The 23,580-nt window shown below is 34.7% G+C and overlaps 3 protein-coding genes and 1 pseudogene across 5 annotated transcripts; 2 read left to right on the plus strand and 2 right to left on the minus strand.

The window, feature by feature from the left end:
• Positions 1–1,046: 1,046 nt before the first annotated feature.
• Positions 1,047–2,932, plus strand: LOC143588081 (uncharacterized). Its single transcript, XM_077069192.1, has 4 exons — positions 1,047–1,891; positions 1,975–2,046; positions 2,757–2,815; positions 2,914–2,932. The coding sequence occupies exons 1-4, from the start codon at positions 1,739–1,741 to the stop codon at positions 2,930–2,932; spliced, it is 303 nt and encodes a 100-aa protein (XP_076925307.1). The 5' UTR covers positions 1,047–1,738.
• A 412-nt stretch (positions 2,933–3,344) lies between these two features.
• On the minus strand, positions 3,345–8,769 carry LOC143588071 (uncharacterized). Of its 3 annotated transcripts, none has more exons than XM_077069184.1 (2): positions 3,703–4,045; positions 3,345–3,621 (listed from the first exon to the last, which is right to left on the minus strand). In XM_077069184.1, exons 1-2 carry the CDS (start codon positions 4,040–4,042, stop codon positions 3,605–3,607), a joined length of 357 nt encoding a protein of 118 aa, XP_076925299.1. In that variant the 5' UTR covers positions 4,043–4,045; the 3' UTR covers positions 3,345–3,604. The 3 variants fall into 3 exon arrangements, with proteins under 3 accessions (XP_076925299.1, XP_076925298.1, XP_076925297.1); XM_077069183.1 differs by lacking the exon at positions 3,703–4,045 and adding an exon at positions 8,306–8,769 and having other exon boundaries at positions 3,575–3,621; XM_077069182.1 differs by lacking the exons at positions 3,345–3,621; positions 3,703–4,045 and adding exons at positions 8,080–8,219; positions 8,306–8,769.
• An 836-nt stretch (positions 8,770–9,605) lies between these two features.
• LOC143588082 (uncharacterized) lies at positions 9,606–10,147 on the minus strand (annotated as a pseudogene).
• A 2,108-nt stretch (positions 10,148–12,255) lies between these two features.
• On the plus strand, positions 12,256–15,574 carry LOC143588072 (guanylyl cyclase 1-like). Its single transcript, XM_077069185.1, has 9 exons — positions 12,256–12,456; positions 12,535–12,659; positions 14,056–14,167; positions 14,293–14,367; positions 14,464–14,552; positions 14,845–14,906; positions 14,989–15,061; positions 15,130–15,205; positions 15,284–15,574. The coding sequence occupies exons 1-9, from the start codon at positions 12,286–12,288 to the stop codon at positions 15,308–15,310; spliced, it is 810 nt and encodes a 269-aa protein (XP_076925300.1). The 5' UTR covers positions 12,256–12,285; the 3' UTR covers positions 15,311–15,574.
• The last annotated feature ends 8,006 nt before the right edge of the window (positions 15,575–23,580 follow it).

The following is a 23,580-nucleotide window of genomic DNA, read 5'->3' on the forward strand; positions in this document are numbered from 1 at the left end:
TGAAAAATATAACTGATATTTTAAAGTGTTTGAATGTTTCTAAAGAAAACCATGCATAAAGTTGAAAACAATGATATATATTTTAGAGGTGTTTGAATGTTTCCAAAGTTATCATTGCAACATTAGCAATCAAATGATTGATTAACACTAAAAATTAACACAAAAAACCAAAAACTGAGCCTTATAAGACTTGAACCCATGACCTTTCAAAGATAAAACAAGGGACTTTCCACCAGACCACATCAACATTAATAGTATGGGTTCCAAGTATTAAATCTTATGGGGTCCTCAAAAAATTTAATATACCGCTTCTAATAAATTTTTAAAAAACATTGGTGTCCTGGGACCCCGATCCACACTATGTGGGTCCGCCCCTGTACATCGCTGGTCTCTCGGATCTATGAAGTGGTCTCTGATTGCATAGCAGCAACAGCCTCGAGGAAAAGTGTTACAACTCATATAGCAAAAAGTACAACACTATGATGCCAACTTTACCCAAAATTTTATATATATGTATTATCGATTAATCAACACTTCGAACATTGTTATAATTAAGATGTGAAGCAAGATCCAATCGAGTCCTAAGGCTTTTCTATGAAGTTAAAAAATAATGAGTGGATGATATATAAGATGATAGTAATATGTACGATATATAACGTCAGACCACATATTTATAATCCACACATTTGATACAATGAACTTCCCCTACATACAAAAACAATGGTCCTTGACAAAAGGCATATTCGAATAGTTAGTTATTGGGCATATTTCCGGTAAATATTGTAACATGTTTCTATGTTTTCCTAGTAACAATAACCTTGATAGTGCCATATGAATAGACAAATGGTCTATCCTTAACCATACAAGACTATATTTTCAAATAATTTCACAATCACTTTAATTTCACAATCACTTTCAACCAAGATTAGAGTGTCAAAGAGCAATTGGCATTCTGGTTTAATAGCATGGAGTGAAGGTTAAGACTTTTGATCTTTATGGTCTCGGGTTCAAAATCTGACTCAAGAGCCAAGAGGGTTTTTCATCCATGATAATGTTCCTAGGTGAGTTAGCCCTGATGCGTTAAAATCATTATGGACGGTTGATATCTCATCTCAGACAGACTCGCTTGGTTATAGACGATAGTATAAAACAATGTTAAAAAAAGATCCGTGTCAAAGATGAACCACGAGGAATTTAATACCGACCCAACCCATCGATGTTAAACCTTTTGGCAGACCAGATTTTTGTCTTGCATAATATTAGTTTGGTCGAGTATCAATTTCAGTTTAGTTAATTCGTCATTAGATAGGTGTGTTCAATGTTTAACTCGTAGAATGTTGGAAAGTTTAATAGGAATAGAATCATAAGATAAATTAAGGTGGTGGCCGTCATGCATTGTCAGAATCAAACCCCCAAGTTGTAACAACTTTAAGATTTTCTATTATGGGACTCCTTCACCTTACACCCTACACGTGATCAACACTAACTGGACGCCCACCTGACATCAAAATATATTCGATAACTAACAACGATAGGAGCCTTGGAAGATATGAGGTTGGGGCCGGGTCATATACTTTATGGTTAAGTGTCATATTCAATAATAATAATATGTTTTGGCACCTATAAATAACAACAATCCCCTTCATTTTCTTCATCATCCAATCAAGCAAAATTGTTTTGTGATTAAGCAAGCGATTAGATTTGATTTTGTAACAGACCAACTAATAACCTACGAATAATGGATAAGCAAACCCGAGGCTCATCTTCATTTACCGAGAATCTGTTTGGCCCAAAGGATGTGTCCTCCACCTCCTCATCCAGCCTTTTTAGTTCTGTCTTCGGTCCCTCATCCACGGTATCCTCCTCCTTCGATATCACTCAATCTTTTAATGTTTGTTATCCAACCAAAATCACATATACGTTAACTCGTCACAAAATTTTACGTGTTGTTATTTTTTTGTCTTTAGGGTCTAGGAAGACACCCATCACACTCCAAGAAGCACGAATTTGGAGGTCCATATGGAAATAGCAAACCTTCAACACCAGGTTGATTAACTTCTTGTTGGCGAAGAATCGTATATCACATATGAAAGTAGACAGATATTTTTGTGAAAACTCCCACGACTCGTTTGAATTTATTTAAAAAATGAAAACCACACCTTAAACATTACAAAAACCCTATATATACTACGATAACTTGCATATATACTACTCCAACTCTAATTCCTAATAATACTCAACGTAAAGAATATATAACAATTATGTCGTAACACTTAAAACAATTAATCAAAACTTATATTGACTTAATGACTTTCACAATGTATCTCGATCTCTTTTCTTCTCACATGTGAACCGATTCAGCCCTCAACTTCTTGGTTCACCCATATAGCTCCTTTTACAATCAAGATTAACACCATCACTTTTTTTATAAAATGTTAAACCAAGAATGTTAACCAATGTGAGTTTAGTTACTAATTATATCATCTTTTGACAACAGATTACAGGATACAAAGAAACATGGGTGTAAGGGATCAGGAGAATCTGGTTTACCAAAATGAAACGACGACAGAACCAAGCTATCTTAGTTCATCCATCTATTGTGGTGGACAAGAAGTTTATCCTCCAAACACCCAAACCACTCGTCCTCAGCATACTGGGAGCATCTGCATCTCCTCGTTTTCATTGCATATTAAATTATCGATTATAAAAATAAAAATGTTAGAACTAACGTGTTTATACATGTCTTGGTTTATTAGTTGAAGAAAGATGGATGTGATATTAATTCGGGCAGCGCTTCAAGGGGAAACTGGTGGCAATGTAACAAATTTATGGGACTTTTGGTGCTGCTAAAGTCCTGTTTACTTTAATGAGTTTTCAATCCAATAACTAAAGATCTTGTTCCTGTGATCATACAGGATCTCTCTACTATTAAATGTCATGTCTTTCTATGCATGGATGAAGATGAAATTTAGAGAGTGGCAAGACAGTTCATAATCCTAAAGATCAAGCAGGGTCATGTCTCATGATATCTGTTTGTTCAAGGCTTTTTTTTTGTTTGTTAGCTTCAACTCTATTAATGGTCTCTATCTATGATTCTATGGAATATATAAACTTTCCTTCAGTACCTAACTTGGTTGGTTTTCTACTAGTAATATACCCTCTTTTGAATGTGTCAAATCAGATTTGGTATGTCACATCATTTTGTTGAAGATAATATGTGTTTTCTCTTATTCTTATATTCTGAAAGTCGCCTATTTGATGAGATAATGATGTAATATGTTTATATCATCTTTCTCTCTCGTGCCAAACTAAACCGGATGTGTTTATATTATATCAACTTCAATCCACCAAATTGCTATCAAGAACCAGATTCCACCATCTAAGTCGCAAAAACATGTCTAATGCAAATATCAAATTGCATTTCCCTTCTTAAGTTACACAACAAGTGTTGACCATATAAAAGTCAACACAACAGAAGTTATTCAAGACACGATTAAACCACCAGTAACTTATTTACTAAACACATGAACAGAACGGATTACACACTTCAAACTGATCACTGGTACAAGCATAGCTTCCATGAATACTAGTAGTCTTCCAGTTTTCAAGGCAATGTATAATCTGCAAACCAAAACATACAACTATGTCAATATAAAAAAAATGTATACATTATACTTGTAAACGAAACGAAAATAAACAAACCTCCACACTTATAACCAATGGGACGATCAGCAATATTGCACCGTTTTGGAATGGTCACCGCAATCTCTTGCTTCACCCCAGAACTCTTGGCAGTGTTAGACCGCATAACTGCAGAAAGGCAGCTAGGATTCTGGTCCAACTTCTTCACCGCAGCACAGCAGCTGCTAGAAACTGAGGCGTTCTCATCTTGTGCAGCCGATGCACACGGTGCGAGCTTGAAAGCCTCCATATTAGGGTCGGCTCTACCGCACTCATGGGCCCCATTCACTTCACCCAATCCAGCAATCATAAGAGCCAGAAGAAGGCCCAACAGGCACATGTTTCTCATTGAACCTTCCATTATTTGTAGTTAGCAGGATGCAAGAATCACTTGAGGGTTCACAGAATTTTATACTAATTGTTGACTTTATTTACTCACTAATTTAGATTACACTTGCAGTAAATGACTTAAAACCTACAGTTTGTGCATTTACCACACCTGCACATCACTTAGTTCCCAAACAAAACTGATTTTGCAACATTCCATTACAATTTGCAGCAGCCATGATTTTCAGATTTTAAATCCCTAATATGCCCTTCCAAATTTACTTAAAATAAACATGTATGCATCCTTTGAATCTGTAATAACATGTGTATGATCACACTTTACTCAAGTGTAAATATATGAACTCAAGTTATTAAAAAAATAGGAAGCACGTGAACGTCATAAATGCATATATTTTGAAGCATCATCGCACCAACATACATGATAATGAAGTGTTAATTGCTCAAGTGGTTAATCGACACAGCTCACGCTTCTTTATTATATCTATGAAACATCTAAGAAGGAAACTTTTTATAGCATGCATCACAAAATTTATAACCATATTTAAGTTCACAAATAAATACAGTCAAATTTTTCAAGATTTATATACAGAATCTCAAACAGATTGTGAATAATGAATCCATTTTGTTATACCATTATTTACATTTGACAAAAATGCCCTTATAGTTTACTATAATAGCCTTACAGTGCTAAGTACCCTTGTAAACTATTATTTACACGTGACAATAATGCCCTTGTAATACTAAGTTGTCTTTTAGGGAGGGGGTACATATATTATCGTCAAATTTCAATATTATAGAAAGTACCTTAATAGCTGTTGAAAATATGCTTAATCGTTGATAAGGAAGACCTAAGATCTAAAATGGTATAAAAGGAGAAAAATAAGAGACTAATATAAGTAAACATAAAGAAAAAGGAAGCTCAGCAGATACGTACTTATCAATATCTTCGATTGTTCTAAGCTTTGCTTCATGATGTAAAAAGACCAAAATGTGACAATGCGGTAGGCCTCGTTTTTGAAATTTAATCGTGTAAATAACTACAAAAAAAAAGAAAGAAAAAAAAACAGAAAAAGAAAAAAAGTAATTAATAATCGAAAGACATGATCATATGTTTTGTTAAGGCAAGCAAGGTAAGGTAATGTTTGCATAGCACACTTGGTAGTAACATACCTGCTTTAGTTGGACCAAATAGTTTCTTTTTCCTTATGTCATCTATAAGTTCAGTAAGCTTGATCTTAAACACGCGTGCCACAATGTCAAGGCGATCTGATGGAGTCAGGCCAGGAGTTGTTGCCTGAATGTGTCTTTCAGTCTCTGGCCATTTGGAGTTGCAAGTCATAGTGATAAAAAGGTCAGGAGGCCCAGCCCAACGACAGACAGCCATTGCGTCTTGATATTGTTGGATCATATATCTAGGACCGCCGGTAAACGATGCTGGTAAAATAACTCGAAGACCAGTTGATTCGCCACTTGTTTCTCCACACGCAATACGATCCTGTACCCCATGATACAATTCAGAGCAAATTGTGTCCTGATTTCTTTTATACCAATCTAAATCACGCTCAAGAACAGCACAATATGCATCCACCGTACACGTTACAAACAACCGACCGTTACTAAAAACATCAACTTTGACCCATTTACTGAAATTGTAACATTAACCTCCCACTAAAAATGGTATTTTTGACTCGTTTACTAAAAATGATTATGACCTGTTTTCACGAAAATGGTTACTCACAATGGTAGCCTTGATCGATTTACTAAATATGCTAATCTTATCCACATCCCAAAAAAAAAAAAAGCTAATTTGATCCATTTTATAAAAATAAATAGAAATTTTTTGGCCTTCAGTTCACTTTTAACACAGGGGATGAACACAAGTGATGTGAACTCATCACAATCTCTACAAAATTGGAGGAATTGTTTTTTTTAAGTGGCCCATTTTGACCCAAACCAAATGTTTTTTTTAAGTGACCCAATTTGACCCGAACCATTTTGGCTTTTTTTAGTAGCACGTCTTGACCCGAACCAAGTTGATTATTTTTGATGTGGCCCGTTTTCATACGAACTCATTTCACATTTTCACTCAAACCTGTTTTGACCCGACACCCAATCCAACGTGCCTATTTTGACCAGAACCAAAAAATAATGTTTAATGCTTCGTCTTGACATGAACTAAATTGATTTTTATAAAAGTGGCCCGTTTTGACTTGAGCTCATTTTCACTTGAACTCGCTTGACCAAACCAGGTGTGACTCGAACCTGTTTTGACCCGTTACCCGACCCGACCAGCCCATTTACTAAAATATTTATACCAAACTACTTTGTTATCCACGTATCCTTGTTGTATTGAGACTTGATTTAGTAGTTGGAAAGTATGGCCAAATGTTACCTTTCGATGAGAACCAAGCATCATGTTGACATGTCCACTCTAAACAAATGAAACATTCGTCCAACTCAATAGCTCAACCATTTGACCACTGAATAAGAATAAACCAACTTTAAGTCAGCACATTTATAATTCATTTTTAAAGATTAGATACCATATTTCAACAAATATAATATGTTGTATAAGTAAATCAAACAAACATGAAATGGTTATTCATTGTTTCATGGATTGTCCAAATTTAAACCATCTAATCTTTCAAAAGTTAAGTCCAAGATAGCATAGAAAGTACCTTAATAGCTGTTGTAAACATGCTCAATCGTTGATAAGGAAGACCTAAGATCTAAAATGGTATAAAAGGAGAAAAATAAGAGACAAATTAAACATAAAGAATAAGGCGAGAAGAGAAAGCACTACCAACCTCCCATAAATCAGTAGATGCGAGATGACCTGCTGAGATCAGTCAGTTACTGAAACAAATAAAGGAAACATCATATATTGAAACCCTAACTATAGAACATTAATTAAAACCTACACAATAAGTGAAATTGAAGGAGTAAGTTACCAAAGTCCTCCAAGGCAATGATTGACTGACTGAACTGACTGAGACAAATAAAATAAACACAATATGACCAATTATAATAAGAAACCAACAAACTGTATAACCTCGATGAGGATAGTTATAACCAACAACATTATTTTACACTTACATGAAGCTTTTGATTTACCAGCAGAACAAATCCTCAATCGCAAATGTCGCTTCAGATTTAGTGATTTGGTCTTCCCTATAAACATTCAATGATTCAATCAAATTACAACTCACATAATAATATGAACAATTTAAATGCATCTATTTACCTTTGGACGGCGGAGAATTGACAATTACTAACTATAATTGTTAATTTTCTTCCATCAGAATTGAGAAGAACGATGTCAGAGGAAGTGAGGGCTAATTTGGGTGCAGACATAAATTTAGGTTGGGAGGTTACCCACGACGACATGGACGAAAAAACAGGGGGGTGAAACCTCCAGTAACAGTAACTGCCTGCAAAAACTTCCATTTGAAGTATATTATACAGCTAAGATTTAATCTCAGCAATCATCTATGGCTGAGAGGTGAGGCCACTTATATTTAGGGCTGTTCACGAGTCGAGCCCGAGTCGAGCCAGGGTGGTTTCGAGCTTGGGCTTGAAATTAAACGAGGCATCTCAGCTAAGGCTCTAGCTTGATTTTGAAGCTAAACAAGATTTAAATCGAGCCAACGAGCCGAGCCTAGGTCGAGCCGAGCTTTATTACAAAAATGAGCCAACTTAACTCGGAATGTTTCAAATCAAGTTTTTTTAGCTAGTTTTATTCGAGCTTTTATCGAGCGAGCCACGAGCCCGAGCTTCGAGCCTCAAGCTTTTTGAACAGCCCTACTTATATTCTGAAAGTCGCCTATTTGATGAGATAATGATGTAATATGTTTATATCATCTTTCTCTCTCGTGCCAAACTAAACCGGATGTGTATATATTGTATCAACTTTCTTCTACCAAATTGCTATCAAGAACCAGATTCCACCATCTTAAAGTCACAAAAACATGTCTAATGCAAATATCGAATTGCATTTCCCTTTTTAAGTTACACAAGCTAGTGTTGACCATATAAAAGTCAACACAACAAAAGTTATTCAAGACACAATTAAACCACCAGTAACTTATTTACTAAACACATGAACAGATTACACACTTCAAACACTCACTGGTACAAGCACAACTTCCATGAAAACTAGTAGACTTCAAGTTCTCAAGGCAATGTATAATCTGCAAACCAAAACATATATACACAACTATGTCAATATAAAAATATATATTAGATATACGTGTAAATGAAACGTAAATAAACAAACCTCCACACTTATAACCAATGGGACGATCAGCAATATTGCACCGTTTTGGAATTGTCATTGCGATCTCCGGCTTCACCCCAGAACTCTTGGCAGTGTTAGACCGCATAACTGCACAAAGGCAGCTAGGATTCTGTCCCAACTTCTTCACCGCAGCACAGCAGCTGCTAGAAACTGAGGCGTTCTCATCTTGTGCGGCCGATGCACACGGTGCGAGTTTGAAAGCTTCTATATTAGGGTCGGCTCTTCCGCACTCGTGGGCCCCATTCACCTCACCCAATCCAGCAATCATAAGAGCCAAAAGAAGGCCCAACAGGCACATGTTTCTCATTGAACCTTCCATGTTGTGTAAGTTGTTTTGTAATTTGTACTTAGCAGGATGCAAGAATCACTTGAGGGTTCACAGGGTTTTATACTAGTTTTGGTAGTATCAAAGTTGCTTACACATTGCTTTACACTATCTTAAATGGTGGAAGAACCATCAAGAACTTGCACCACTAACACTATAAAAACTGAACTTATAATCATGTTGCTAGAATAAACATTATACCTTGATTAATTAAAAAAATTTCTAAAAACATTATTGCAGATAATATCTAAAGTTGTAACTTTTTAACACTAAAATATAAAATATACCTGATCATTTCTTGTCATATTTGTTCATCCATAGTCTAAGTTGTTTTACATACTCAAATCCATAGATCAATTGGATGGTCAGATTTGAAAAACTCATACCTATAGCATTCAATAGTCTAATTTGTTCACATACTAGTTAACTGGATAACACACGCATTTTAAAACCACGCACCATACACATGGTTGTAAAAAATGTGCCTGCTAGTCAGCACCTCATCTCCTAGTCGTCGATTAATCGTTATTTGGTCAACCCGGTCAAAATTGAAAATTTTATATATGTATATTTGACAAATTACATATAAACTCCAATCCAACTAATCCCTATTAATTCTGGTTAATCGTTGGTTCCTATCTCACCACCCAACCCGCGTTTGTCATGTCCTACAACACTGAATTTATACTTATACTTTTGTCACTACAAATGTCATCTAAGCCAAGATAGTGGACATTTTCTCTCTACAAAACCTCATCTCACCAACCCCATTACCCCTAAATACTTGTATATTATACCACTAGTGTCACAAAAACAATAATAATATTATCAATGTCAGATGTTATAATGGAGATAAAATACACCAATAGTCCTATACAAAACAATATCACCTTAAAAGATCCAAACTCTAGACATAATTATAATCATTATAGAACATCAACTTATTACAAACATTTACCTAGTAAAAGCAAACAAGACTAAGAACACATAAGTCAACAGCCCCCAAGGAACAACAGCACCATAAGTATGCTGACTCCCACACCCCAACACCCCAAGCTTAATCTGAACCACATTCACAAGCGCCATCATCAAAAACCCACACCCACAAACCGAACCCACAGCCGAAACCAAGTACCCGACCCGAAGCACATTCTTATTAATATGACACATATCAAAACTAAACACCATTAGCCTACGAGTCTCACACGACGTTTTGGCGATTCGGATGGCTTGCTTGAGGCTCAAGGCGACGAGGCTGGAGAAGAGGAAGCTGCTGAAGGAGTAGACGTGGAAGCAGATGAGATTCTCTGCGATGTGTGGGCCCGGGGTGCAGTTAGGGTTGTCGACGAGGGTGTTGTTTGGGTCGGTGGGTTGCCAGGCGAGGCCGATGAAACGGCGACAGTGAATAAGGAGTTGACGTTGATGATTCCGTCTAAGGCGGTTATGTGGATTGTGGTGCCGAATCTGGTGGCTGTGTGGCCCTCGATGACGTTCATTTTTTGATGTGGATTTAGGGAAAGATAGTGTTGTGTCGAATCAGATGTAGATGTGTTTTTTTAATGTTGGTGTTGGTGGGGTACTGGAGTAGTGAGATATGAAAGTGAGTTTAGTAAGTAGGCCCAATTTAACCCCAGGTTGTGTTTTAATGTAAGGGTGGTTTTACGGGTCGGTTCGAATCGAGGGAGGTCTTGCTTGTGATCGGCGTGTTTACAGACTGAATTGAGCCGATGAGTTCATTTACAAATCGAGACAAAATTGAAAGCACATTTTTGAGCGAGTTTCGAGCATTGCTTATTTCTTTTTTCACTTTATAAAACTCTGGAAAAAAAAACAAATATATTTGATATAACGTTACCGAAAAGAAATTAATAGCTTTTAGAAAAACTTGGAGTAACATCCGAGTTTTATAAACAATACGGCCGAAGTTGGATATAATGTACATGAAAACTTGAAGCGAGCAAAAAATAAAACTATGAAATAGATATAGCGAGGGACGTCTCTTATAAAGAATTGTGTGTGTGTGTTTAATTATACATATAAAAAAGTTAATTCAAGCCAATCAAATTAAACTAAACCGAGAGTACATACCTTTGCTCGTCTTGGCTTGTTTACAAAACCGAGTTGAGCCGAGCCGTTGACCTGTTTACGGAACTATGGCATTGATCAAGCATGTTCCGAGCATTTTTCAAACGAACATTGAGTTGTATGAACAACCCTATTTTTATATAGCGTAAAATGTAGATAGCTAGACAAGCAAGAAGTGACTTATTATGGACAATTGTCATTGACAACGGACATAGACATAAGAAAAATATATGATTAATAAGTATAACGTAAATAATACTCATCACAATACAAGTTTTGAATGCAACTATCAGAGCAGAATTACCAAATTATAAAACAAAGCATTACAGTTTTACACTATAAGTTTACTACTTTTAATGTTAGTTAAACTCGGTAAAAACTTTTATCAAATTCTGCTATGTGATGTGACCTGATCACATAATATTATTCTAATTAGCATAAAAACCTAGAATTTAAAACGATTGAATTTGAAAGTGAAATTTGTTTTTAGTTTCGAAATATAGAGGAACACCACTACATATTGATAATTTGGACCACCATTAGGGCGGTATTAAAGGCTTATAATAAAAAAAAATGTTGGAATAAAAATTTAGACGGTTTTTCTTTTGAATTTCAAATAATTGGAGATTTTGTCTTTTGGGCCCACGTAAAACGCACACCCAACAAATGATCTGACCCGACCCGACCCGAGAACAACCCGGCCGTAGATCCGGTTGACTGACGTTAACGTCACGTCCGTTAACTATACCAATGAATTTCACATTATTTATTTATCATACCAACCGCGAAAATTGAGGAAAGCAGACGGAAGAAAAGTAGAATTAACGAATTCAAGGTATCTATTCTATTCGATTCTGTGTATTGCAATTTAAATTTAGCTTAATTTTAATTTCAATTTCACATTCAGTTAGTTTTTTTTATTAAATCAGATTATGTAGATGAAACCACCAATTACTTAGGGTTACAACCTTAGTTTATGATTCTGCAATTGTACACCTAACTTACTGACACTATATTCATTGAAATCGTATTATTTAAAAGTTGCAATTTGACCTAATTGATATGGAGGAAACGCTTCTTAATTTGACCTAACGTGTCAGCTTTGTAAGACACCTGAAAGTTATTTATTTATTATTGTTTGTTACGTGTCAATTTCCGGTGAAGTCTAGATTTTGATTTAACTTTCACATTAAATATTGGATGTCACGTGTTGACTTTCTGCTTCCGCCTCTCTCCCCTATTAAGTTTTAAATGTGTGTTCGATTCTGTGTATTACAAATTGAATTTAGATTCATTTTGATTTCAATTTTCTCATTCTATTAGGTTTTCTTTTACAGACTTAGTTTATAATTCTGTAAGACTGCAATTGTATGTGCTACGCCTAACTTACTTGCGGTGAATTCCGCTACTAAATTCATTGGAATTGTAGGTTTAACAAGTCTTAATTTGGCCTACTTATTAATTTATATGCACAAAATTGATATGCAGAAAATAGTGCTTCATTGGATCTAGTTTATTATTTATATACACAAACAAATACTAGTTGTATATGATGTGGCCCATACATAGCCTTTTAAACAAGCTGCTAAAAGCTGAAGGGCATAATGTTAATGAAGATGAAGAAGATGATTTAAGTTTGGCTGAATCATTCAATTCTAAACTGTCACTAAAAAGTGGGAATGTGACCAAGGCGATTTTGGGCCGATCACACTTTGTTGAAGTAAGCCCGTTTGATGGTTACAGTTTATGTTGTTTAAGGTTTGGTTTTGCAAGTTGATGGAGTTCTGTCTTGGTGTAGGTCCAGCATATAAAACAGTTGCGGTCTTGGGATTGTGGTCTTGCTTGTGTTCTTATGGTTTTGAGAACGCTTGGTCTCGACCAGTATGATCTCCACAATTTGGAAGAGATTTGTCGTACAACCAGGTATATTTGTAGTAGTTATTTTCGTATAATATATTATTGTTTTTTAGACTGTTCTTTATTGTTGTTTATGATTAGCGTAACCATCCAGTATAGGATTAAAGTATTACATTATTCGTTTAATTTTTTTATTTCTTTTAAATAAAGATCATTTTCCTATATAGAAGATGGTTTTTTTAACCCTGTTCAAGCTTCCAACACTGATGCATAGAACAAATTCTTACACTGATATTGTAAAATATGATTTTGAAAGGGCTTGTTTGCCTGTACTTTTGATGCATAGAACATATTCTTACTTCAATCTCTAATAATCAATTGACCAATACTGAAGGACCAAAAGGAGTATTAAAATATGCTTATTCTTGATTATTGTTTTTTTTTTTAAGTCTAACTCCTATGGCTTGAAACGTGGCCTCGTAACTTACTGGTAGCCTGGAAGGGTAGTTTATGGTTTTTTATTATTAAATTGTGTGTATTTCATTTATGAAAAAGTTTCAAACAATAGTAACCAAGTTTCCAAATGCTCCACTAAGGTCTCTCAAAACTTTCAATATGTGTTTTATTGTTGTAAAGTTTTTTATGTGTTAAATTTCTTTCAAACTAAGTGATCTGAAGGGAACACATATATTAATCCTAGTTACTATTTAGTGGTTGTTTTTTTCAAATTGACTTGAAGTAGGAGATAATAGTGAAGAAAAAATATTCACCAATTAATACCAAGTTTCATGATTGTCTAATTTAAGTTAAACTGAGAAGAAATAATCACTAAATAGTAACCAAGTTTCATATATGTTCCATAATACTTCCATTTAGGTTCTTAATTTTTAAAACTTAAAAAAATTTACAAGATTGGAACACCTAATGAAAGTTGAGTGACTTCTGATGAAACAAAAAAATTGAGTGACTATAGTGACTCTTGGAAAACTTGGTTACTATCTGGTGAATTTTTCCATCTCTTTTATTATCTTATTTTTTGGGTGTAACAAGATAGAAAGTGTTGTCTAGAATTAGTTTTCAAGTATTTTATGAATGTTGCCCCCTTAGAACCTCTGACCTCGTGCCTTTCAAAACCAAGTATGTGGATATAGTTATACACGTGTGCACTTTTGCTAAGTACTTCTATTTCAAACATTAACTGACAACTAAAGCTCATAGCTCTAGAGTCTAGACTACAACAGCACAACTACATCTTTGGCAAGTGTTCCCTTGGTCAAGTGTATTAATAGTTCTCCAATAGTGATGAACAAAGGGAATCATGTGCACCGAAAGGGGTCAGTAGTTGTATAACGGATCGGCAATTTACAAAATTGTCAAAAAGTGGATTTTTTTTTCTTATAGTGATGTGTAGATTTGTGCAGATAAATTTTGATGAAGTTTTCATTGTTTGTGTGTTTTGTAGCATTTGGACCGTTGATCTTGCATATTTATTGCAAAAGCTTTCTATTAGATTCTCATTCTACACCGTAACATTAGGTGCGAATCCAGATTTTTCAATGGAGAATTTTTACAAAGTAAATTTCCCTTCTAGCAAACATATTATCTTGGAGATTTTAGTTACATTTTATATTCTATAAGTCATTTTGCAATATTCAATTTCAACAATACAAGATCCTTAAAACAGTTTTGGTTTTTGCAGGAGCAATTAGCGAATGATATTAGCAGAGTAGATATGCTATTTCAAAGATCAGTAGAAGAGGGAATTAATATTGAGGTAAACATTAACTATTTGATTTTTATTTTTGCTTATTAAACATTTACAATTGTTTAGATTCTTGTTATAAGTAAACACGATTCTCCTTGTTAACAGCACAGGTCAGTTAAGGGAGAAGAAATCATCCTTTTTATCTTATCAGGGAAATATATTGTGATCGCTTTAGTTGACCAGTGCATTTTGAGGTACATAGTTACATACTTGACTCGTACTTTTACAAAGATGCATTTTTATACCATGTTTGGGATTCCTTATTTACACTTCCTTTTTGACTTATTTAAGGAGTTTTTGATAAGTTACAATATCCTAACTTATCAAAACTCCTTTTTCCTTCTTTAAAAACTTAAAAAAGTCACATTATCCAAACGCTCTTTTAACTTACAAAAGTCAATAAGTTATAAGGAGATAAAAATAAGGAATCCCAAACACCCCTTTAGTAGAAAATTACATGTTATAGATGAGTTTTAAATTTTGTAGTCAACCTTGGAAGGAGGATGTTCGGATGCCACGTTTTTATGCTGGCACTGCAGCATATACTGGTATGAAGTGAACCTTTTTACTCTGTCAGTTAAAAGGAAGACATATAAATAGCTAACTGGTTGGGTGATTTAATTGTTACAGGTCATTATGTAATTATATGTGGCTATGATGGTCTTACCGATGAGTTTGAGATCCGAGATCCAGCCAGCTCTAGGTAAACATATTATTTTTCTGAATAACATATTAGTTGTCGCTTATTTTACTTTATAAATATGTAAATAGGAAAAGTGATAGGATCTCATCAAAATGCTTGGAAGAAGCTCGGAAGTCCTATGGCACTGATGAAGATATTCTTCTGGTAATGAATTTTTTATCTTTTGCAAACGTGATTTGGTATAAAAAAATTCAACTTTACAGTGTGAAGTCCAATTTGCAGATATCACTGGTGAATACCGATAATTAAGTCAGGCATCTTGATTAATGTTTATTTGCGGATCATTAGCCTGGCCATACGCCATACTTGTCTCCTACTTGACAGATTACAATTTCTTTTTTAATATTTAATTGTTTGATCCCGTTTGCGCATTGTAAAATAAGTGCAATGGTTAATTTGTGACCGTTCATAGAATGATCTAGTGCATTGTGTGAATATGTTATGGTGTTGTATAATGTTGGTTAATATGTATTTAAAATATTGTTTTACATGATTGCCCAGTGATTTGGGTTATCTTTATGTTTGATAATCTATGTACGCATTTGAGGTTCATGTTGAGAAAGATGATGATGCAGATCATTCGGAGTGGTTCGGATTTCGCTGATTCCCTGATCCAAATTTTCCCCCGATTTTGGGGTCACGGTGTTCCCGTTTTTGTTGGATCCAAATCCCCAATTTCTTTCCTCGAGTGTATTGTTTTCTTCTTGCATTTCTTTCCATTCCGGTGAAAATTATCTAGTTTCAACTTTCCACCTCCATTTTCCCCATTTCGCTTTCACGGCATCACCTTCTAGCTTGCACCTCAACCCAGTTTCAATTTTCTCCGAATTTGGATGGCTTTGTATGGTCTAAAATCAATATTCTTCTGCAAGGCTGGCTATGAGACAGGGCCTAGTGGTCGATCAACTCTAGCCCGACACACTAATAGGCCTGGATTTTTTTATAAAAAATTATATATTTTTTTTCTTAATGTTTAAACTCGTCTACTCAACTAATTTAAAGTCATTTTTTTTTGTTTTCAGCTCAAATTTTTTTCATTATTCTCGAAGATGACCCTGTTTTTCTAACACCATTAACGAAACAATGATGACTAATAGTTGAAAGTGTATACTAACAATGATGACTAATAAAGAACACAAAATTGGATGAATCAGGTAATGCATTAGATACACTGTTATCATATGGAAAATGTATTGTTATAGAAGTAAATCATATATGTAGATTGTGAAGCTGGAAAATTTAAAAGAAAACGCGTGTTAAATTAAAGAAAATCACACGTTTATAAAATAAAGCGTATTAATAATATAAAAAGTTCTGAAAATCTCAAAAACTTTAATTTAAATTTAAAGAAAAATCAAATATGCAATTGCCTTTTCTCTTTTCTGCCTTTATACTTATTTAACTTATCAATAATGGTAACATTATCATCTCATCAATATGTTAAATAAATTTTAAAAAAACCCTTAAAACATGGAACGACACAAAGGAAGAAACAATGTCGTCAAGGTGGTGGCGTGGACGAGAGATTTCAGATGTATCCGACAGCTTTTTATGCCACACGTATCTCCATTCTTCAATGTCTTCCTTTTAGTATAGGTTATTAAAAAAAAAAGTGTACAACGGCTTACTATTCACACCTAACATAAGTATTTTTTCCAATAACTTGGAGGTGATGGTTTTGACTTATGGTCTTTATAGTCTTTTGTTTGAAACATGACTTATCGGTGTTTCCTACAATTGTGAGTTTCCTCATAGATGGGGTGTTCTTTGATGAGTCAGGCCTAAAGCGTTAAAATCATTATCAATATGTGGCATCTTGTCTAAGGAAGACTCACTCGGGTATTGGGGGTAGTTTCAAACGTTGTTAAAAAAACGAGATAGGTAGACCAAACTCAAGAGATTACATGTACAGTAGTGAATGATAGGAATCCCAAACACCCCTTTTATACATTTTCGGTTTCTACTACTATACCAAGAAAAGAGAACTCCAAAACATTATTTTTAAAAAAATAGTTTTTTTTCTTGATAGTTCCTTGAGAAAACTTTCTTTTTTTGAAATATAAAAAAGAGGTTATTTGATGTTTAGTGCCTTGATAGTGTGATATAGCGTTAATTAGGTTTTTTTAGGCATTGAAATCGATTAAACAACTATTTCATCGTTATCATAACGTATAGATGGTCGTCGCTATTGACCACTATTGACAAGTATGTTCCAAACATACACACATTAACCTTTGGTGGGATGCAATTGTAACCAAGCAAGTTATGTACACATCTAAGAATTTGGGGTAACTCCCTATTACCGGATCCATCTTAAATTCAAGCATTTATGTTTAACAACGTACCGGTTTTGTACCTATGTGTACTTACCGTGAAACATAGAATCATTAAAGACTTAATTACTTTCTTAATACAATAATAAACTTGGTATTTTTTTCTCAATAATTTTTTTCTATATATGTGGTTAATCGGTATCAATTTTCCTATATTATTAAAAAACGTGAATTGTATACTATATAACAATAAAAGAAAATTATGAGTGACCCCAAAGACTTCATTTAAAAGGGGCTCTTGGGTTGAAATCTCACTTGTCATAAAATAGGTATTTTAGGTTGGTTAGTGAATTTTCTCACATATTGTGGATTTTCTTCTGGGGATGGTTTTCGGGTCAATACTAAATACTAATGGGGCGGACTGATGTACAAGCTTTCATTTAGGGGCATGCCAACCTAGCACCCGATGCTTTCATACTCAGGGAATGGGCATGATCTGATGGGCTGGTGGTCCGTCAGTGATCTAAATTGTCGTTAAAAAAATGTGTGACCCCAATTACTCAATACTTGGGTCCGCTCCTACTAGTGTGTTTGTAGTTTAAATAAATTATTTTCTATTTTGTCAAGTACTTCATTAGTCTTTACTAGCTTACTTGATTCTCAACTCTCAACTCATCTCATTTTTGGGCCATAACTGATTCAAACAAACATAAGACAACCCAAAAGCTTTTTTTTCTTTTACATAAAATAACTATATTTGTTTTGATCATAAACATTATAAGATAAAGTATTAAACCATATAACAATTATTTACAAATATGAAAACATAATAATATGTTTTTCCCATGATGTTAAAACAAAAATAAATGCAGAAACCAAACCCAAGTAGTGGAGATTACGGGTAGATGAGAGTTGAATGCATGTGCATCTGCTGTGGGCATGGCCACCCTTATTTCACAAATAAAATAATTATTTTCGTACATGAAATTATGCAAACATTATTGCTGCGTTAATATATATTTTTTTATGTTTGTTTTTTTTTTGAATGACGAACACGTGGCTAAACCCTGGAGTCTAGAAAGCTCTCGGGAATTTAAAATGTCACGATGTCTAAACAACTAGTAATGCTTAACCAGTTCACCCATCATGCTTAAACTCAGGATATGGCATATGAGTGGGATTTGAACCTGTGATGTCAAACGGAAAAAACCATTACGTGTAACATGATTATTAAACTCACTGAAGTAATTTACTTGTTTATGGTAATTACTAATCTGATATGAAATCCATTTAAAGCACTTATAAGAGCACACGTTCATGTATTGTGTCATTTGTTAATTTCCTAATCTGATGAAGTTTTATATTGTCTAAATATAAAAAGTTGTTCCAAACGGAAGCATACGGTTTAGTTTGAATATGTAAACATGTTGTTTGACTTTTGAAAACAAATTGATATGTTGAATAAAGCAAACGTATTAAATAATGTTTTTTTTGTTTGTTTGTTTTACAGAAACATGTGAAAACTGAAAACGAAAGGGTCAAAAGCAAGGCCCTACTTTTTCACATATGGAACCAAGAGAAGAGCTGCACCAAACCAGAACCAATATATCTTATTTGTCTACATGATAATGACTGTTGACTATGGCGGGAAACATTTAACCCATCCTAAGGCTGAGGGGTGCGGAGCGCTAGTCAGGGCGCGAGAGGACGTTCGCTCGCGCCCCGGGGCGCGAGAGCCACACCACCGGGGCGCGAGAGGGGCGCGAGAGGGGCGCGAGAGCGGAAAACGAGGCAGGCGCCAGGAGGCTCGCGCGCGTGAATGGACTGTGGGAAATGGGAAAGAGCCGTTGGAGGCTTTAATAATGAATAAAAAAATTTCTGATGGATTAATAAACAACTTTCGAAAGGATTAAAACCCTAACCAACTTTCTGATGGATTAATAAACAACTTGGTAAAGAGAGAAAAGAAAACCTGAATTATTGGTCGCCATGGCAGTTAAGGGAGAGATGATTCCGGTGAAGAAACAAACCCCACCACCAGATTATTATTAAGATATAAAAGGTTAGGTTCGGAGGCTGCTTTGAAAATATTATTATTAAAATCCTGGTTATCATGTAACAATTATTGATGTTCAAAGTTCGTTTGAAATCTTGAAAACGTTTAAACCAATCGCCACTTTTGATTAGCTGGTTTATGAATGTTCAAACCATAGAAAACAGTTCGGTTTATGGTTTATATCAAAAATAGGCCATATAAAACCGGACCGGACTGTAAACTTATTATTGAAACTCAATGCGTGAAACCAAACCATTAATTTTTTTTTATATATTAATGTGTTTTTTTAATTAATGTGTGTTTGTTTAAATAATTACTTGTTTTTTTAATAATACGTTTTTTAATACATTTATAAAAAAATAAAAAAATAAACCGCTCGCGCCCCCTCTCGCGCCCCTCCACACCATGCCCCGGGGCGCTATCACCACTACCAATACCCATCTTATCAAGTTTCTCTCTCTGCCACACGTCACAATATTATTGGATGGCGCCCCCACTCACGCCCCCTCTCGCGCCCCCCACACCCCTCAGCCTAATTCTTTTTGGAGGCGAAATATATAATAAAAGAAATATAACAAATATTTATCTATCTATAAATGGGATTGATGGTGGATGCGGCGCCCTAGTGGCGAATGATGATGGTGAGGGGCAATAATTGTGGATGTGGAGTTGATCTTAGGTGGCAATAGTTAGTGGTGGATTCAGAATTTTTTTCCATGTGACACACTAGTTTTAAATGCTTCAATTTAATGGAATCAGATATAAAAATTTTGGGTCAGTTAGACAATTTGAGTCAGTTCGACAATTCGGGTTGGTTCATCACATAATAATGCTTTACCAGTGGTTTAATTTGCTAATTGTAATCTAAAATTTAACAAATAACTTAAAATTGACAAATGCATCTAAACAATTTCATAATATCAAGAACAATTAACAAATGAATCTAAACTCATTGTCACGGTCGAAGGATTCAAGGAAGAGTAGCAACTAGCAAGGTTGGAGAAAGGCGGTCGAAGAAAGACACGAGCCTGCGACAGACGACGGTGGTCTATGGTCGACCGGATGCCCGGACTACCGGAGGAAGGAGGCGTGGCGCCAGTGTAATCATGGTGGAGAGGGGAGAAAGGCAGAGAGTCGAGTTTGTAATTGTATCTTTGTTTAAAAGTTTTGGTTTATGAATCGGTGTGGTATATTTATCATTTATAAGGTGGTTCACTCTATTATTTTTTATATTCCAATACACCATTATTTTGAAACACGGATGGTTCCTGGTAACCACCCATTTGAATGGTGGATCCGCCCATGGTAATAGTGTCAGCAACGAAAGTGATCGAGGCGACCACGTTAACAGATGTGTGATGGTGACAAACAATGTTCGTGAAAGGTGCTAATTCGTTTATATAATACTAATAATAATTGTCACTTTAACTTATCTCAAACAAAACTATATGTTGAAAATTAACATTTTTTTCTAGTAGTATGTGATATTTTTGAAACACTTATAAATAAAGATAACAATGAAATGAAATAAAAGTAAATATGAGTGAGTGTGACACGTACCAGGTGGGATGATACTATGATAAGTCACCGTTTGTTTGTAAAAAGCCATCATAGTTACTATTTTTGGACAAACCGTTCATTCTGAGTTTAGTCGTATGTACGTCCTTAACCAAACATCTTCCAACATGCATTTCTAAAACCGGTCAAAGGTGTCTTTTTCGTGCTTACTTTTGGCGGGAACAGTAATAAATCCAATTGAAATATCATGTTTGAAGTCCAGGCATTGAGTACGGTGGACAGACACCCGAACGTTTTACATTACAAATTATATGATATTTTGTAAAGAGTTTGAAACTCATACGAGACAAGTTTGTATTTTCAAACACCTTTTACCAATGGAGATGCTATAAGGCTCATTGGGCAGAAGCAATACTCTTTTATTATAAGGCCGGTATAGTTTATGGAGCCTGCCGTGAGCTCACCGACACCGCAGCATGCTAATGGTAGTGTGCCGAGGCTGAAACTAGAACGTTATGTGACTCATTGAGCCTCTTACTCACATATACACACACGTGCATGTATTTTAATACTATAAATAAATAGTTGAAGAATGATATATAACACAGGTTGAGAAGGATATGATGAGTAATTCATAATGATGAAGAGTAACCCTTACACATAGCCTAATGCTTACACGACCGTTATCCTATATGTAATTTCGTGTGTGCTAGGCCAAGTACATAGACATCCATTTATACATGCTCACTAGTTCAAGTAAATCATAGTCAAACATATTGTAATTAACAAACATAATCAACTATTACCTATTTGTCAATATTAATCCCTTAAACTTACCAACATGTGGTTAGAGTCCGAAATTACCAACGAAACACATGTATGCGTGATTGTACATGCATGGTGCATCTACATATATAATACCAGTAGTAATACTAATAAGATGATCATGAAACAACAATCCAATTCAAACATATTAAAAGGATTAACAAGTCCAAACAAAGGAACTCGTGGGATTTAGCTTGAACTTGACCGACATAATCGAGGCTTTCCCTTCTAGCCAAGATGAAAGGAGGTTGATGGAACGCCATGCCGACCAATTGTGGGTTATCCCTGGCACAAATTCATCTTGACATGTCTGAATTGGTCAAGTACGCCATCTCATCCTCATTTTCGAGAAATCACATTATGAATATAATAACCATTGATATCTCCACAAATGTGTAACTTGTGAGGACAGTTAACGGACATATACTTTATTTGTTATAAATACTCGGTGTAACCTTGACGGATTTGTCATATCCAATTTAGATAAATAAATAATGCAACCAAAGGGAAGATGCACTAATATGCTCTACTCAGTGGCGAAGCTTAGGGACCCGTTGGGTTTCTATGAAGATTCGTCCATGTCTCTACTATCACCTAACCAACCTCTATATAACCGTATTCGTATATGTCTTCTATTCTCTTACGAAATCAGCTTACCTTCGACTTAGAAAAATGATATCCAGGCCTAATAGATAAGCAGTCACTAGCATAATCATGAAACATCAATTGCTTATAATGAGACCTTCAATCACGTTCTAAAATTTGTTCCAAAAGTCAAGATATTTAGATAATGTCCAAAGTGAAAAAGGACTAAAACTTAACCAAAATATTACATTATTTGTTTCTTTATTTCACTTTTTCTTGTCGGTTTCCTTACAACAATATCATTAGCCGAATGTTTTTTTGGATTATGATGTTTGACATGTAGCTGCAAACATTCAATCATTATTATAAAATTCACAATAAATAATATGATCTAATAAAGTAAGGTCTAATTAAAGATGCATGCTATACTTGCATTTCATGTCACACTATGTTGCCCGTTTGAATGCATTTTTTTTTGTAATTGTTTTAAGTTTAATGTGTTATGGTAACCTATTTTATTTAAAAAAAAAATACAATACATCTTGTAAAGCAATATTACGGCATCTATTTTTATTTAGGAATAAAATCGGTACTGAAAAATATTGTTACTAAAAAAGAAGTGAAAGTATAAACCGAATACCTTATTAATTTAATACTGGTGTCACTAAAAATATCGAAACCAACCGATATCAACATATACTTGGTACAAAACAGCTCCTCTCTAATTTTAATCAACATATACTTGGTACAAAACAGCTCCTCTCTAATTTTAATTGCAAGCAACAAGTACTATCCACTGAATTTACAATGTTATTTGTTTGAAGAAAAGGCCACTCTGTCCCGTTACAGTTTCAAATTTCAACCCTGATTTAATATTTTTGATTTTTTCCCATGAAAACTTTATCTACAACACTAGAGTCAAAATCTTATTATTTTAATCATCAAAAGATGGTAAAAGTTGATATCCATAGGCCTTGTTTTCGGAATCTTCGAACAAAATGATTTTTAGATCCTAATCTAGGATTTGATCACAAACTATACCTCAAAATTAATATAAATTACAAAAGAAATAATAATAATAATAATAAAATATAGCGTTAATAAACTTTTAACTCAAATATTAGTGTTCAGGGGGAAAAAAAATTAACTAAAGGTCATAAACTCGAATCCTAACCAGTGCCAACCAAGGTTTATCGCAGTAGGCAATGGGCAACAGGTTTCTCCAGACTAGGAGATGGCGGGCCTCGGCTACCAAACATTGT

This window comes from Bidens hawaiensis, unplaced genomic scaffold, assembly GCF_021521415.1.
Source record: "Bidens hawaiensis isolate Kalapana, Puna unplaced genomic scaffold, B.hawaiensis_p1.1 tig00035977_1, whole genome shotgun sequence".
NCBI lineage: Eukaryota > Viridiplantae > Streptophyta > Magnoliopsida > Asterales > Asteraceae > Bidens > Bidens hawaiensis.